The sequence below is a fragment of the Salmo salar genome, chromosome 10 (genome assembly GCF_965601325.2).
Source record: "Salmo salar chromosome 10, fSalSal1, whole genome shotgun sequence".
NCBI lineage: Eukaryota > Metazoa > Chordata > Actinopteri > Salmoniformes > Salmonidae > Salmo > Salmo salar.
In genome coordinates, this window is record NC_138300.1 from 49925047 (window position 1) to 49942931 (window position 17885).

Consider the following 17885-nt stretch of genomic DNA (forward strand, 5'->3'; position numbering starts at 1 on the left):
CCTGTCCTACTATAATGCAGTTCCACCTGGATCTGATCTCAGCCAGTTGGTGTGCCTTTATCAAGCCAGGCTGAGTTAGGATTGTATTGAACATCAGATAACAGTTGTAAGATAGTGAAAGGAACTACAGTTGATTAGGTGCAGACTGGATTTGTACTTGTGGGGATTTCCTTGTGAACACAGTAGCAGTGTACTTGGGACACTGTGCAGGTATATGGTTTGCTCTACTTTCTTGGTACGTTTTAGACATGTCCTTGATGCATCATCTCAACACCTCCACCTGCCTGTAAACACTGTGTGTCTATGCTGCTTTCTCTTGACATTCTGACTGTTACAAATCCATTGAATTCATTTCAAGTAATTAATTGAATGAACTCAGTTCAAATGAAACTGACCCCAACATGGGTGAAGTCTGATGAAGTCCAACATGGTGAAAGAAGGATTGTGGGTTTGGTTATTGAAGTAGGGTGTGTAGAGGTGTACTTTCTACCGGGATGTGTTGAATAACTAGGCTTTTCCCTGGTGTTCAGGCAGAGACGTATGCGGTGGAGAAGCTAGCCAGGCTGCTGGCCTGTGATCATGAGAACCTACTGAACACTACCCTGCGTCTGCTCCTCAACCTCTCCTTTGACACAGGCCTCCGCAGCCAGATGGTTCAGGCTGGACTCATCCCCAAACTCTCCTTAATGCTAGGTACTGACAGACACAACTCCCTGTGTGTGTGTGTTTGAGTGTGTGTGTGCGTTTCAGTATGTCTAAGTAAGTGTGTGTCAGTGTGTGCAGGTGCAGGCTGTTATAAAGCTGTGGACACAGCGAGGCTGGTTCTGGCTCTGGTGGCCATTAGAAAAATGACTTCCTGAAACAAGATCCAGTGTGTGATTGGTGCGTTCGCTCATCCAGGGGGTCATGTGGCACGGCTGGGAGCATCTGTGATGGGCCCTTTGAAGCCTCTCCAGGGAGGGTCGGGTAACTTGCATAATTAATATAATATATTTGTTAGAATAACACTCTGGGCCCCAGCATAAATGTTGTTTTTGTAGGAGCTGGCCGAAGAGGCTGAGGAGGGGTCTACAGAGATTTGGGAGGGATTTATTTGATTTTCTTTTAGAATGAGACATACACGTGTGCGTGCACCTACGCATACACACATCATGTACAGGCGCACGTCCTGTCCACGCTTAGGCTAAACATAGATGAATATATCTCATTTTCAGTGGAGGCTGCTGAGGGGAGGACAGCTCATAATAATGGCTGAAACGGAGTGAATGGAATGGCATCAAACACATGGAAACCATGGAAACCATGTGTTTGATGTATTTGACACCATTCCACTTATTCCGCTCCAGTCATTACCACGAGTCCGTCCTCCCCAATTAAGATGCCACCAACCTCCTGTGCTGATTTTAGAGAGTGTGTGTGCGTTTGTAAGATTCACTCTTTCCCATTGCTATTACACTTTTGTTTATTCTTGACTTTTTTTTTGTGTGTGTGTGATTTCAAACTCAGATGAATAGAGGCCTTATTAATAATCTTCTAGCCTCTGTGATGTGGTGTCCTTTCCTCTGTGTTTGTGTCCAGAGATGCCCCTCTTATCTCCAGAGAGATAACCGTTCCTCTCTGCTCTGTTCTGTTCTGCTGTGAGGGTGTGAGGTGACGTCTGCCATCCCTCTGATCCCTGTCCCATCAGCCCCCACTAGGGTTTCCCAACCTGGGCTGATAAGATGAAAGGGAGAAGTGTGGGTTACTCCTCCTCTTCACCTTCCTCCTGATCCCTCCATCTCAACCAGGATTTAGGACCAACTACGACATCTCAATCCTTTCAACCCTTCACCTGACCACTGGCTCTTTGTTGTTGACGTGACTATCTGTCATGGGTTCTGCTGAAGTACCACGTTTTACAGTAAAGAAAATACTCCTAATTTATTCCAGAATCATTCCATTACACTGAATGGCTATTACAGGGACATTTTCTTTATGGTTTTTTTTCTTTGAAGATTGAACCAGTATTGTTATTTACTCAATAAACTGTACTAACAACAATAGTATACTGTCCACAAAACTGCCCCAGAGACCACTAATGCATGGCGGTGTGATTTTATCAAGGTTGAGTGGTTTTAAATCAGAACAGGGTGTAATTGGAGTTTAGCTCTCCCACTAACTGCCCCTGAACACTCTAGATAATTCTTAACAGCTCCCCACTCTTTCTTTCACTGGGGCTCTAGTGGTGTTTTGAACATTTTAATGGGGTCTCTCTCTTTCCCCATAAAGGATCCTCCATGTTTCTACCGGTGTAGTGAGGGAGTTTGCCAGGTCAGATGAGTGTGAGTGTGTCTTGTGTGCACGCTCATGTGAGTGTGTTTAGGTACAGGTTGAGGGCTCCACTAATGAGAAGCACATGTTTGTGCCAATCGTGGCACTGCAAGGGCCTGAGCAGCGTAGCTTTATTAAAGGCAGTAAAATTGATGCTTCCTCCTGTTTTCCCAATGAAACCTCCAAGCCGTCTCTTTTCCCTTGTTTCCAGGAGTTCAGTGAGCCCATCTGGTTCCAGTAGGCTGCCTCCCCTGCATGATCCCTGACCACGGCTTAGGACCAGTTAGTACTGGACTGGGTTGCTCTGCTCTGTCAGATCAGTGGTCTTGCTGAGACCCATCGCTAGTGCTGTGCTGACTCAATGTGGCCGGCCCCTCTACCTCTACAGACCAGTCTTCAGTGACTCCATGGTGTTAGTTAGCTGCCTCTCTGGAGAGGCCTGCATTTGCCCTGCAGTGGTTTGGGTCAAACTCCTAAACGCTCTGAGAGCAGAGCTACCTGACAGTTTAACACAGAGTCAGAGCCATGTCTCTCAGACTGCTGTAAAATAACCTCCTAGAAACCTGCAATAAGAACATGTTTTCATTGTCTTTGCATAGCTAGCTTTTCTACTACTAAACCATATTGTTTTAGAGTGGTGGTTAACTGTATGTTATTTAACCTGTAGTGGACGTGTGTGTCGCACACTAGTCTCGTCCCATGAAGCAGAATGTAAATGTACTGCTCCTCATTCATTTATTCATTCACCTCTGTCTCTATGTCTCTCTCTCTGTCTATGTCTCTCTGTCTCTCTGTCTCTTGTCTCTATGTCTCTGTCTATGTCTCTCTGTCTATGTGTCTCTGTCTCTATGTCTCTGTCTCTATGTCTCTCTCTCTGTCTATGTCTCTCTGTCTCTATGTCTCTATGTCTCTCTGTCTCTCTGTCTCTCTGTCTCTCTGTCTCTATGTCTCTGTCTATGTCTCTCTGTCTATGTCTCTCTGTCTCTATGTCTCTGTCTCTCTCTCTGTCTCTGTCTCTCTGTCTCTGTCTCTATGTCTCTCTCTCTGTCTATGTCTCTCTGTCTCTATGTCTCTGTCTCTTTCTCTGTCTATGTCTCTCTGTCTCTGTCTCTATATCTCTATGTCTCTGTCTCTGTGTCTCTTTCTCTGTCTCTATGTCTCTCTCTCTGTCTCTGTCTCTGTCTCTCTCTGTCTACGTTCTTTGTCTCTGTCTATGTCTCTCTCTCTGTCTATGTCTCTCTGTCTCTTGTCTCTATGTCTCTGTCTATGTCTCTCTGTCTATGTCTCTCTGTCTCTCTGTCTCTATGTCTCTGTCTCTATGTCTCTGTCTCTATGTCTCTCTCTCTGTCTATGTCTCTCTGTCTCTCTGTCTCTGTCTCTGTCTCTATGTCTCTCTGTCCTCTCTGTCTCTGTCTATGTCTTCTCTGTCTATGTCTCTCTGTCTCTATGTCTCTGTCTGCTCTCTCTGTCTCTGTCTCTCTCTCTGTCTATGTCTCTCTGTCTCTATGTCTCTGTCTCTTTCTCTGTCTATGTCTCTCTGTCTCTGTCTCTATATCTCTATGTCTCTGTCTCTCTGTCTCTGTGTCTCTTTCTCTGTCTCTATGTCTCTCTCTCTGTCTCTGTCTCTGTCTCTCTCTGTCTACGTTCTTTGTCTCTGTCTATGTCTCTCTCTCTGTCTATGTCTCTCTCTCTGTCTATGTCTCTCTCTCTCTGTCTATGTCTCTCTCTCTCTGTCTATGTCTCTCTCTCTCTGTCTATGTCTCTCTCTCTCTGTCTATGTCTCTCTCTCTGTCTATGTCTCTCTCTCTGTCTCTCTCTCTGTCTATGTCTCTGTGCTTCTCTTCTCTCTCTCTCTGTTTATGTTCCAGCTGACGAGAAGCAGGGACAGCTGTGTATGTGCATTCTGTACCACATCAGTGTGGATGACCGATTCAAGTCCATGTTTGCCTACACAGACTGCATACCACAGGTAAGACTGGGTAATGTACACCCAGGGGCCAGACAGCATTAGCATCGAGGCTAACAGCCCTGGAATTATTCATGAGAGAGAGAGAGGGAGGGGTGGAAAGGGATGGAAAGAAGGAGTGGGATAGATGGAGAGCTGGGGATGGATGGACAGAGGGGAGGATGGACAGAGAAAGAGAGAGCTTGTGAGAGTGGGAGGAATGGAGAGAGAAAGAGCGCGATGGAGAGAGAGGGGGACACGCTACATCTGCACCCAAACACCGGAGGACAGCTGACCAGCCTTCACTCTCACTGTGATGAAAGCTCCATTTATTCATACCACTTTTTTTGTTTTTACTAATTGGAGCGCTGTATCTAGAAAATAGATTTTGAGTGTTCAAGATTTGAGTGATGTCAGAATGGAATTGAGGAGATGTCATATTGATTACGTTATGTCTGATTTCCTGTCAGTCTTTCATAGATTATTTAAATGTTTATTCTGTTTGTGTTGTAAGATTGGGTGTAAATGCGGGCCAGATGCTCATAAACAGGGTTGTTTGTGTAGTGGGTCGTGTCGCCAGTAGATCTGCCCCGCGGGGTCGGAGTGTCAGAAAGGATGCTGGGTAGCAGCATGACCGGAAATAGACCTTTGACCCCAGGCCCTCTAACCCCCTCCCCTCTAGGGATGGTCTTGACCCCCTCTACTCTCCATCTTCCCTCTCTCTCTCTGTGGACAGGCTTCCTCATCAAGCTACCTATTTTTTGTCCTTGCTCTTTGGCCAGCTCAACATATCCTTCCTTCCCCTACTCCTTTTCCTTTCTCTCCTTTTCCTCTCTACCAGGCCTGGCCCAGCTCTTCTCCTCTCTACCAGGCAGGCCTGACCCAGCTCTTCTCCTCTCGGGAGAAGAGCTGGGTCAGGCCTTGCCCTAGGCCCAGGGAGGAGAGGTAGATGGGAGAAGAGCTGGGTCAGGCCTTTCCCCAGGCCCAGGGAGGAAAGGTAGAGAGGAGAAGAGTGAGGGGTGGAGGGCAGTGAGGGGTTAGATAGTGGGGGTGGAGGGCAGTGAGGGGTTAGATGGTGAGGAGTGGAGGGCAGTGAGGGGTTAGATAGTGAGGGGTGGAGGGCAGTGAGGAGTTAGATAGTGAGGGGTGGAGGGCAGTGAGGGGTTAGATGGTGAGGAGTGGAGGGCAGTGAGGGGTTAGATAGTGAGGGGTGGAGGGCAGTGAGGGGTTAGATGGTGAGGGGTGGAGGGCAGTGAGGAGTTAGATGGTGGAGGGCAGTGAGGGGTTAGATAGTGGGGGTGGAAGGCAGTGAGGGGTTAGATAGTGAGGGGTGGAGGGCAGTGAGGGGTGGAGGGCAGTGAGGGGTTAGATAGTGAGGGGTGGAGGGCAGTGAGGGGTTAGATGGTGGAGGGCAGTGAGGGGTTAGATAGTGAGGGGTGGAGGGCAGTGAGGGGTTAGATAGTGAGGGGTGGAGGGCAGTGAGGGGTTAGATAGTGAGGGGTGGAGGGCAGTGAGGGGTTAGATGGTGGAGGGCAGTGAGGGGTTAGATGGTGGAGGGCAGTGAGGGGTTAGATAGTGGGGGTGGAGGGCAATGAGGGGTTAGATAGTGAGGGGTGGAAGGCAGTGAGGGGTTAGATAGTGAGGGGTGGAGGGCAGTGAGGGGTTAGATAGTGAGGGGTGGAGGGCAGTGAGGGGTGGAGGGCAGTGAGGGGTTAGATGGTGGAGGGCAGTGAGGGGTTAGATAGTGGGGGTGGAGGGCAGTGAGGGGTGGAGGGCAGTGAGGGGTTAGATGGTGGAGGGCAGTGAGGGGTTAGATAGTGGGGGGTGGAAGGCAGTGAGGGGTTAGATGGTGAGGGGTGGAGGGCAGTGAGGGGTTAGATAGTGAGGGGTGGAGGGCAGTGAGGGGTGGAGGGCAGTGAGGGGTTAGATAGTGAGGGGTGGAAGGCAGTGAGGGGTTAGATAGTGAGGGGTGGAAGGCAGTGAGGGGTTAGATGGTGAGGGGTGGAAGGCAGTGAGGGGTTAGATAGTGAGGGGTGGAGGGCAGTGAGGGGTGGAGGGCAGTGAGGGGTGGAGGGCAGTGAGGGGTGGAGGGCAGTGAGGGGTTAGATAGTGAGGGGTGGAAGGCAGTGAGGGGTTAGATGGTGAGGGGTGGAAGGCAGTGAGGGGTTAGATAGTGAGGGGTGGAGGGCAGTGAGGGGTTAGATAGTGAGGGGTGGAAGGCAGTGAGGGGTTAGATGGTGAGGGGTGGAAGGCAGTGAGGGGTTAGATAGTGAGGGGTGGAGGGCAGTGAGGGGTGGAGGGCAGTGAGGGGTTAGATAGTGAGGGGTGGAAGGCAGTGAGGGGTGGAGGGCAGTGAGGGGTTAGATAGTGAGGGGTGGAGGGCAGTGAGGGGTTAGATAGTGAGGGGGGGAGGGCAGTGAGGGGTTAGATAGTGAGGGGGGGAGGGCAGTGAGGGGTTAGATAGTGAGGGGTGGAGGGCAGTGAGGGGTTAGATAGTGAGGGGTGGAGGGCAGTGAGGGGTTAGATAGTGGGGGTGGAAGGCAGTGAGGGGTGGAGGGCAGTGAGGGGTTAGATAGTGAGGGGTGGAGGGCAGTGAGGGGTTAGATAGTGAGGGGGGAGGGCAGTGAGGGGTTAGATAGTGAGGGGTGGAGGGCAGTGAGGGGTTAGATAGTGAGGGGTGGAGGGCAGTGAGGGGTTAGATAGTGAGGGGTGGAGGGCAGTGAGGGGTTAGATAGTGAGGGGTGGAGGGCAATGAGGGGTTAGATAGTGAGGGGCAGTGAGGGGTGGAGGGCAGTGAGGGGTTAGATAGTGAGGGGTGGAGGGCAGTGAGGGGTTAGATAGTGAGGGGTTAGATAGTGAGGGGTAGAGGGCAGTGAGGGATTAGATAGTGAGGGGTAAAGGGCAGTGAGGGGTTAGATAGTGAGGGGTAGAGGGCAGTGAGGGGTTAGATAGTGGGGGTGAAGGGCAGTGAGGGGTTAGATAGTGGGGGGTGGAGGGCAGTGAGGGGTTAGATAGTGGGGGGTGGAGGGCAGTGAGGGGTTAGATAGTGAGGGGTGGAGGGCAGTGAGGGGTTAGATAGTGAGGGGTGGAGGGCAGTGAGGGGTTAGATAGTGAGGGGTGGAGGGCAGTGAGGGGTTAGATAGTGAGGGGTGGAGGGCAGTGAGGGGTTAGATAGTGAGGGGTGGTGGAGGGCAGTGAGGGGTGGAGGGCAGTGAGGGGTTAGATAGTGAGGGGTGGAGGGCAGTGAGGGGTTAGATAGTGAGGTGTTACATAGTGAGGGTGGAGGGCAGTGAGGGGTTAGATAGTGAGGGGTGGAGGGGTTAGATAGTGAGGGGTGGAGGGCAGTGAGGCGTTAGATGGTGGGGGTGGAAGGCAATGAGGGGTTAGATAGTGAGGGGTGGAGGGCAGTGAGGGGTTAGATAGTGAGGGCAGTGAGGGGTTAGATGGTGGAGGGCAGTGAGGGGTTAGATAGTGAGGGGTGGAGGGCAGTGAGGGGTTAGATAGTGAGGGTGGAGGGCAGTGAGGGGTTAGATAGTGAGGGGTGGAGGGCAATGAGGGGTTAGATAGTGAGGGGTGGAGGGCAATGAAGGGTTAGATAGTGAGGGGTGGAGGGCAGTGAGGGGTTAGATAGTGAGGGGTGGAGGGCAATGAGGGGTTAGCTAGTGAGGGGTGGAGGGCAGTGAGGGGTTAGATAGTGAGGGGTGGAGGGCAGTGAGGGGTTAGATATTGAGGGGTTAGATAGTGAGGGGTAGAGGGCAGTGAGGGGTTAGATAGTGAGGGGTAGAGGGCAGTGAGGGGTTAGATAGTGAGGGGTGGAGGGCAGTGAGGGGTTAGATAGTGAGGGGTGGAGGGCAGTGAGGGGTTAGATAGTGAGGGGTGGAGGGCAGTGAGGGGTTAGATAGTGAGGGGTGGAGGGCAGTGAGGGGTTACATAGTGAGGGGTGGAGGGCAGTGAGGGGTGGAGGGCAGTGAGGGGTTAGATAGTGAGGGGTGGAAGGCAGTGAGGGGTTAGATAGTGAGGGGTGGAGGGCAGTGAGGGGTTAGATAGTGAGGGGTGGTGGAGGGCAGTGAGGGGTGGAGGGCAGTGAGGGGTTAGATAGTGAGGGGTGGAGGGCAGTGAGGCGTTAGATAGTGAGGGGTGGAAGGCAGTGAGGGGTTAGATAGTGAGGGTGGAGGGCAGTGAGGGGTTAGATAGTGAGGGGTGGAGGGGTTAGATAGTGAGGGGTGGGGGGCAGTGAGGCGTTAGATGGTGGGGGTGGAAGGCAATGAGGGGTTAGATAGTAAGGGGTGGAGGGCAGTGAGGGGTTAGATAGTGAGGGCAGTGAGGGGTTAGATGGTGGGGGTGGAAGGCAATGAGGGGTTAGATAGTGGGGGTGGAGGGCAGTGAGGGGTTAGATAGTGAGGGGTGGAGGGCAGTGAGGGGTTAGATAGTGAGGAGTGGAGGGCAGTGAGGGGTTAGATAGTGAGGGTGGAGGGCAGTGAGGGGTGGAGGGCAGTGAGGCGTTAGATAGTGAGGGGTGGAGGAGGGCAGTGAGGCGTTAGATAGTGAGGGGTGGAGGAGGGCAGTGAGGGGTTAGATAGTGAGGGGTGGAGGAGGGCAGTGAGGGGTTAGATAGTGAGGGGTGGAGGAGGGCAGTGAGGGGTTAGATAGTGAGGGGTGGAGGAGGGCAGTGAGGGGTTAGATAGTGAGGGGTGGAGGAGGGCAGTGAGGGGTTAGATAGTGAGGGGTGGAGGAGGGCAGTGAGGGGTTAGATAGTGAGGGGTGGAGGAGGGCAGTGAGGGGTTAGATAGTGAGAGGTGGAGGAGGGCAGTGAGGGGTTAGATAGTGAGGAGTGGAGGGCAGTGAGGGGTTAGATGTGGAGGGCAGTGAGGGGTGGAGGGCAGTGAGGGTTTAGATAGTGAGGGGTGGAGGGCAGTGAGGGGTTAGATAGTGAGGGGTTAGATAGTGAGGGGTGGAGGGCAGTGAGGTGTTAGATAGTGAGGGGTGGAGGGCAGTGAGGGGTTAGATAGTGAGGGGTGGAGGGCAGTGAGGGGTTAGATAGTGATGGGTGGAGGGCAGTGAGGGGTTAGATAGTGAGGGGTGGAGGGCAGTAAGGGGTTAGATAGTGAGGGGGGGAGGGCAGTGAGGGGTTAGATAGTGAGGGGTGGAGGGCAGTGAGGGGTTAGATAGTGAGGGGTGGAGGGCAGTGAGGGGTTACATAGTGAGGGGTGGAGGGCAGTGAGGGGTGGAAGGCAGTGAGGGGTTAGATAGTGAGGGGTGGTGGAGGGCAGTGAGGGATGGAGGGCAGTGAGGGGTTAGATAGTGAGGGGTGGAGGGCAGTGAGGCGTTAGATAGTGAGTGGTGGAAGGCAGTGAGGGGTTAGATAGTGAGGGTGGAGGGCAGTGAGGGGTTAGATAGTGAGGGGTGGAGGGGTTAGATAGTGAGGGGTGGAGGGCAGTGAGGGGTTAGATAGTGAGGGCAGTGAGGGGTTACATGGTGGAGGGCAGTGAGGGGTTAGATAGTGAGGGGTGGAGGAGGGCAGTGAGGGGTTAGATAGTGAGGGGTGGAGGAGGGCAGTGAGGGGTTAGATAGTGAGGGATGGAGGAGGGCAGTGAGGCGTTAGATAGTGAGGGGTGGAGGGCAGTGAGGGGTTAGATAGTGAGGGGTGGAGGGCAGTGAGGGGTTAGATAGTGAGGGGTGGAGGGCAGTGAGGCGTTAGATAGTGAGGGGTGGAGGGCAGTGAGGGGTTAGATAGTGAGGGCAGTGAGGCGTTAGATAGTGAGGGGTGGAGGGCAGTGAGGCGTTAGATAGTGAGGGGTGGAGGGCAGTGAGGGGTTAGATAGTGAGGGGTGGAGGAGGGCAGTGAGGGGTTAGATAGTGAGGGGTGGAGGAGGGCAGTGAGGGATTAGATAGTGAGGGGTGGAGGAGGGCAGTGAGGGGTTAGATAGTGAGGGGTGGAGGAGGGCAGTGAGGGGTGGAGGAGGGCAGTGAGGGGTTAGATAGTGGGGGTGGAGGAGGGCAGTGAGGGGTTAGATAGTGGGGGTGGAGGAGGGCAGTGAGGGGTTAGATAGTGGGGGTGGAGGAGGGCAGTGAGGGGTTAGATAGTGGGGGTGGAGGAGGGCAGTGAGGGGTTAGATAGTGAGGGGTGGAGGAGGGCAGTGAGGGGTTAGATAGTGGGGGTGGAGGAGGGCAGTGAGGGGTTAGATAGTGGGGGTGGAGGAGGGCAGTGAGGGGTTAGATAGTGAGGGTGTGCTGTGTAGTATGGCGCTAGGCCTCCTCTGGCTGTACTGTGCTGTGGTAAATAAGCAGAGGCAGGTGCCAGAGAGTCTAGACGGGGCTGATTTGGGGTCCAGGGCCCCTGGTATGTGATACCCGACTCGGGGCCTGTGTGTGTGTGTGTGTGTGTGTGTGTGTGTGTGTGTGTGTGTGTGTGTGTGTGTGTGTGTGTGTGTGTGTGTGTGTGTGTGTGTGTGTGTGTGTGTGTGTGTGTGTGTGTGTGTGTGTGTGTGTGTGTGAGATTGCACACTGCTGACTCCTCACAGGGAGCGGGCCTGCAGTGCCCCTGCTTAAAGCCTTTCCTGTTTAATGTTAAATCAGAGAAGGAGAGCTGGGAGACGGGGAGCAGAGGGCAGGGGCTGTGGGCGACTCGTTTTTGAACCTGTGCCCGCCCAAAGTTGACCTCCAAGGCCGTTTCCTGCTGGCCACTCCCCCCCCCCTCTCTCTCTCTCTCCCCCTCCCTCTCTCCATCTCTCTCTTGCTCTCTATTTCGCTATCTCTCTCTCCTCGTTGTCTGTTTGCAAGCCCTTTCAGGTTTCCCCTCCAGGGTCTTGACAGGCACAGACCTGATTAGACAGCAACGAGTGTACTGTACCTTTCTGCTCACCTCAGGGAACAGCTGCCTGTTCTCGTACTCTGCGGTTAACCCATCTTGTGTCACCATGGCGACCCACTAAATGACTGTATGGAAGCTATGTTGACCAGTGTCATCAACATGGTGATGATGTGATTCATCCACTCAGCCAATGATGTCGCCAAACAAACATCCATACACAAACAGTAGAGAGAAAGGCTTGGGAACAGACACACCCATAACACACTGACTGACTGCTGGCCAACTATATTGATTGATGATGAATTGGTATTGATGATTGATTGACAGTTGATGAAGATGCTGTTTGAGTGTGGTGAGAGTCACATGGACCCTGAGCTCATCTCCTTCTGCATCAACCTGGCAGCCAATAAGAGGAACACACAGCTCATCTGTGAAGGTACAACACACACACACACACACACACACACACACACACACACACACACACACACACACACACACACACACTCCTAATGCTGTTCTCCTGTACCTAGGTAATGGTCTGAAGATGCTGATGAAGAGGGGTCTGAAGTTAAAGGATGTTCTTATCATGAAGATGATCAGGAACTTGTCACAACATGACGGACCCACCAAGAACCTCTTCATAGTGAGTACTAAACTTACCCCCACTCTTAACACTGATGAGCTTCAACATGCTTAGTATGGATATAGACGGATAAGGCTAGACAGGCTCACATGATCTGTGTTCTTATGCTAGTTACTGAATCCATAGCTACGTGTGTTCTTATGCTAGTAACTGAATCCATAGCTACGTGTGTTCTATTGCTAGTAACTGAATCTATAGCTACGTGTGTTCTTATGCTAGTAACTGAATCCATAGCTACGTGTGTTCTTATGCTAGTAACTGAATCCATAGCTACGTGTGTTCTTATGCTAGTTACTGAATCCATAGCTACGTGTGTTCTTATGCTAGTTACTGAATCCATAGCTACGTGTGTTCTTATGCTAGTTACTGAATCCATAGCTACGTGTGTTCTTATGCTAGTTACTGAATCCATAGCTACGTGTGTTCTTATGCTAGGTACTGAATCCATAGCTACGTGTGTTCTTATGCTAGGTACTGAATCCATAGCTACGTGTGTTCTTATGCTAGTTACTGAATCCATAGCTACGTGTGTTCTTATGCTAGTAACTGAATCCATAGCTACGTGTGTTCTTATGCTAGTTACTGAATCCATAGCTACGTGTGTTCTTATGCTAGTTACTGAATCCATAGCTACGTGTGTTCTTATGCTAGTAACTGAATCCATAGCTATGTGTGTTCTTATGCTAGTTACTGAATCCATAGCTACGTGTGTTCTTATGCTAGTTACTGAATCCATAGCTACGTGTGTTCTTATGCTAGTAACTGAATCCATAGCTACGTGTGTTCTTATGCTAGTTACTGAATCCATAGCTACGTGTGTTCTTATGCTAGTTACTGAATCCATAGCTACGTGTGTTCTTATGCTAGTAACTGAATCCATAGCTACGTGTGTTCTTATACTAGTAACTGAATTCATAGCTACACTATTACAACAAACATTGTAGTGCTGAACCCTGCCCTGTGTCTCTATAGTAACCAACCCCCTTCTCGTACCCCATAAGGACTATGTGGGTGACCTAGCAGCTCAGATAGGAGCGGAGGAGAGGGAGGAGTATGTGATAGAGTGTCTGGGGACTCTGGCTAACCTCACCATCCCTGACCTGGACTGGGAACTGGTGCTGAAGGAGTACAACCTGGTGCCCTACCTCAAAGACCACCTCAATCCAGGTAGGCCTCAAAGACCACCTCAATCCAGGTAGACCTCAAAGACCACCTCAACCCAGGTAGGCCTCAAAGACCACCTCAAACCAGGTAGGCCTCAAAGACTGCTTCAAACCATGGATGGAGGGAGGCAGAGAGGGGGATAAAAAGGTGGGGGGGACTGATGCTGTAACTTACAGGTGTATTCACCCTGATGAACTTGAGAAAGATGACAAGATGGTGCCAACAGACATGGTTGCCCTGTTTCTAGCTCCTAGACAACTTTGCACAAACTTTTTGTTTGTATTATTTCTTAAATGATTTGCTCGGAATGTTTCTTGCATTATTACCTAAAACCCGGAAATAACTTTGGGATATTAGATCAGCAGTCACTCACCAGAATTTCAACCAGAAATTCCCTGAATTGGATCCTTTGTTTGAACTTCCGAGGTAATTCCGTTCATGCCAGGGGCTGCTCCAAGTCGCTGTCGCCGGAAAAGAGGAACAAGGACTGGGCTCATAGTGAGACTCAGGAAGCATGCATACCATCCACCGCTTCCGAGTATATTACGCACTAACGCTCAGTCCCTGGACAATAAAGTAGACAAGCTTAGGGTGAGGATCTCCTTCCAGAGAGACATCAGGAACTGTTACATGCTCTGTTTTACGGAATCATGGCTCTCTCCGGATATGCTGTCCTCGTCCATTCAACCAGCGGGGTTTTCCATATATCTCGTGGACAGGAAGAAAGAACACTCAGAGAAAAAGAAAGGTAGAGGTGTATGTTTCATAATTAACTACTCATGGTGTGATTGTGGTAGCGTACAGGAACTCCAGTTCCTTTGTTCTTTCGATCTGGAATACCTCACCATCAAATGCCGGCCGCATTACCTCCTGAGAGAATTCTCTTCAGTCATCGTCACAGCCGTATATGTCCACCACCAAGCCGACTCCGCGACAGCTCTCAAGGAACTACACTGGACTTTGTGCATTTCGCTACACTTGCATTAACATCTGCTAACCATGTGTATTTGACAAATAAAATATGATTTGATTTGAACTGGAAACTGCATATCCTGAGGCCGCATTTATTGTAGCTGGAGACTTGAATAAAGGAAATCTGAGGAAAATATCAACACATCTGTGCTGCTCGATCACTCTTGACCATTGTTACTGTAATGTCTACAATGCCCTCCCCCGTCCTCCCTTCGGCAGATCAGATCACGCCTCCATTTTCCTATAGGCAGATACTTAAAAAGAAAATACCGTAGTAAGGACTGTTCAATATTGGTCTGACCAATCAGAATCTATGCTTCAAGACTGTTTGATCACCCAGACTGGGAATAGTATTAACGTATACACTGACTCAGTGACTGAGTTCATCAGGAAGTACATAGAGGATGTTGTTCTTACTGTGATGATTAGAACTTATCCAAACCAAAAAACGTGGATAGATGGCAGCATTCGCTCAAAACTGAAAAGCGCTAACCATCGCATTTAATCACGCCAAGGTGACTGGGAACACGAACGTGTACAAACAGACCAGCTATGCCCTCCGTAAGGCAATCAAAGAGGCAAAACGACAGTACAGGGACAAAGTGTAGTCACAATTCAACGGCTCAAACGCAAGACGTATGAGGCAGAAACAATCAGGAATAATAAGGGGAAAGCCAGCCACGTTTTGGACACTGACGCCTTGCTGCCGGACGAGCTAAAAACAAGAGGAATACCTATGTAAGAATCCTGTTCATCGACTACAGTTCAGCCTTCAACACCATAATGCCGTCCAAGCTCATCACTAAGCGCAGGGCCCTGGGTCTAAACCCCTCCATGTGCAACTGGGTCCTAGACTTCCTGACAGGCCAACCCCAGGTGATGAAGGTAGGCAACAGCACATCCGCCACGCTGTTCTTCAACATGGTGGCCCCACAAAAGTGCGTGCTCAGCGCCCTCCTGTACTCCCTACGTGGTCACGCACATCTCCAACTCAATCAAGTTTTCTGACGACACAACAGTGGTAGGCCTGATTTTCCAACAACAACGAGACACCCTCTCCCTGTAGGCTGAGGGCCCTGGTGGAGTGGTGCCAGGATAATAACCTCTCACTCAACGTCAACAAAACGAAGGAGATGGTCTTGGACTTTAGGAGACTGCAGAGAGAGCACGCCCCCAACCATGTTGAGAGCCCGCCCCCATCCACGTGGAGAGGGGCTGCAGTGGAGAGGGTGAAAAGCTTCAAGTTCCTCTGCGTACACATCACATCACTCCCCTCATCAATCTACACACAATAATCCATAATGACTAAGCAAAAACAGGTTTTTAGACATTTTTGCAAATGTATTAGAAAAAAAAAAAAACGTATCACATTTACATTAATATTCAGACCCTTTACTCAGTACTTTGTTGAAGCACCTTTGACAGCATCGAGTCTTCTTGGGTATGACGCTACAAGCTTGGCACACCTGTATTTGGGGAGTTTGTCCCATTCTTCTCTGCAGATCCTCTCAAGCTCTATCAGGTTGGATGGGGAGCGTCACTGCACAGCTATTTTCAGGTCTCTCCAGAGATGTTCGATCAGGTACAAGTTCGGGCTCTGGCTGGGCCACTCAAGGACGTTCAGAGACTTGTCCCGAAGCCAGTGCTGCGTTGACTTGGCTGTGTGCTTATGGTCGTTGGAAGGTAAACCCCTTCCTGTTGGAAGGTAAACCCTTCGCCCCAGTCTGAGGTCCTGAGCGTTCTGGAGCAGGTTTTCATCAAGGATCTCTCTGTACTTTGCTCCGTTCATCTTTCCCTCGATCCTGACTAGTCTCCCATCTCTGCCGCTGAAAAACATCCCCACAGCATGATGCTATGTTCCGGACTCTGACATTGCTCGTTCTGATATTTCTTAATTTCTTGATTTTTTTTGTGTGTGTATTGTTAGATATTACTACACTGTTGGAGCTAGAAACATAAGCATTTAGCTACATCTGCGATAACATCTGCAAAATATGTGTATGTGACCAATAACATTTTATTTGACAAGTAAAAGATTTTGGACCATACCAAGTTTTTCAATTTGAACAAAAGTAGATCCCATGGCTTTCTCTCACACACCCCCCCCAACCTCTCTAACCGGTAACCTTCAACAACGCTCTCTGTGTCACTGACTGGTCCTACATCATGGGATGATGTTAGAGAGCACACACACTGGGGCCTGTTACCTTTGACCTTAGTGACCTCTCCCTTCTCAGCTTTGATCTCTTTGAACCCTGACCTCTGCCCCCCCCACCACCACCAGGCTCGGCAGAGGATGACCTTATCCTAGAGGTGGTGATCATGATAGGGACGGTATCCATGGATGACTGCTGTGCTGCCACAATGGCCAAGTCTGGCATCATCCCTGCTCTCATCGAGCTGCTCAACGGTAGGTAGTAGTTAGGACCCATGCTCGGGTCCACTATCTAGAGGGTTAATGTTAGAGCAGAATGGAGGTTATTTCAGTGAAATACTACATTCTTCAGGGGAGCTCTATGTGTCCTGTCCTCCATATGTCTGTGCCTGTGTGTCAACCCAACAGGAGGACGATCAGATTGTCTGTGTGTTGTTTCACCTCTATCTCTCTATCTCTCTCTATCGATCGATCGCCCAACAGGAGGATGATGAGTTGGTGTGTCAGATTGTATGTGTTGTTTCACCTCTCTCTGACCTCTCTCTGTCTCTGTCTCTGTCCCTCCCTATAGCCCAACAGGAGGATGATCAGATTGTCTAGGTGTTGTTTCACCTCTCTCTGTCTCTGTCTCTGTCCCTCCCTATAGCCCAACAGGAGGATGATCAGATTGTCTAGGTGTTGTTTCACCTCTCTCTGTCTCTGTCTCTGTCCCTCCCTATAGGCCAACAGGAGGATGATCAGATTGTCTAGGTGTTGTTTCACTTCTCTCTGTCTCTGTCTCTGTCCCTCCCTATAGGCCAACAGGAGGATGATCAGATTGTCTAGGTGTTGTTTCACCTCTCTCTGTCTCTGTCTCTGTCCCTCCCTATAGCCCAACAGGAGGATGATCAGATTGTCTAGGTGTTGTTTCACTTCTCTCTGTCTCTGTCCCTCCCTATAGGCCAACAGGAGGATGATCAGATTGTCTAGGTGTTGTTTCACTTCTCTCTGTCTCTGTCTCTGTCCCTCCCTATAGGCCAACAGGAGGATGATCAGATTGTCTAGGTGTTGTTTCACTTCTCTCTGTCTCTGTCTCTGTCCCTCCCTATAGGCCAACAGGAGGATGATCAGATTGTCTAGGTGTTGTTTCACTTCTCTCTGTCTCTGTCCCTCCCTATAGGCCAACAGGAGGATGATCAGATTGTCTAGGTGTTGTTTCACTCTCTCTGTCTCTGTCTCTGTCTCCCTCCCTATAGCCCAACAGGAGGATGATGAGTTTGTGTGTCAGATTGTCTATGTGTTCTACCAGATGGTGTTCCACCAGGCCACCAGGGACGTCATCATCAAGGACACACGTATCCTTTCTCTTCCCACAATACAATTCATCTCCGAACTACAGCCCAAATGATCTTTCATGTCCTACTCCTAAATTACTTAAAACTTCACCCCATATTTACCTCACTCTGTATTATGTGTTACCGTGGTAACCAACAGTACCACTCTATACCATGTCTCTGCTTCTTTCAATGTGAGTTTCCGTCGCAATAACAATCACCCTATCAATGACCTCAGTGCTCCACACAGTGTAATGCAGTACAGTTGGAATCAGAGGCGGTGTACGTAAAATTACAAATGGCTTGCGGTAATATTTGCTAGATGTTTTTCTTTCTGTGGAGAATATTACAGAGGGATCTTTACCAAGTGGTCTGCCTTGGGAGAGGCTTTCTGCTTTACAATATCTCTCTCTCATCACAGGAAATGTAAGAGTTGTTCATTTGGCCACAGGGCAACTGTCTCGTGTCTCCTTTCAAGAAATGAAAGAGAAAAAGCAGTCTTTCCTCGCTACGTTTCTTTCTGTCACTGTGATCTTGATTAAACAGACATCATTGAATGATGTGTCTGA

The 17885-nt window shown here is 50.2% G+C and overlaps 1 protein-coding gene across 2 annotated transcripts in view; it reads left to right on the top strand.

The window, feature by feature from the left end:
• Positions 1 to 17885, top strand: part of kifap3a (kinesin-associated protein 3a) — a 38984-nt gene that overhangs the window by 5697 nt on the left and 15402 nt on the right. For both annotated transcript variants that reach the window (XM_045687875.2, XM_045687876.2), the window contains 7 exons: positions 531 to 693; positions 4179 to 4279; positions 11394 to 11502; positions 11600 to 11712; positions 12714 to 12879; positions 16133 to 16258; positions 17239 to 17337. In XM_045687875.2, the coding sequence (XP_045543831.1) occupies positions 531 to 693; positions 4179 to 4279; positions 11394 to 11502; positions 11600 to 11712; positions 12714 to 12879; positions 16133 to 16258; positions 17239 to 17337 (877 nt within the window). The remainder of the gene's footprint in view (positions 1 to 530; positions 694 to 4178; positions 4280 to 11393; positions 11503 to 11599; positions 11713 to 12713; positions 12880 to 16132; positions 16259 to 17238; positions 17338 to 17885) is intronic.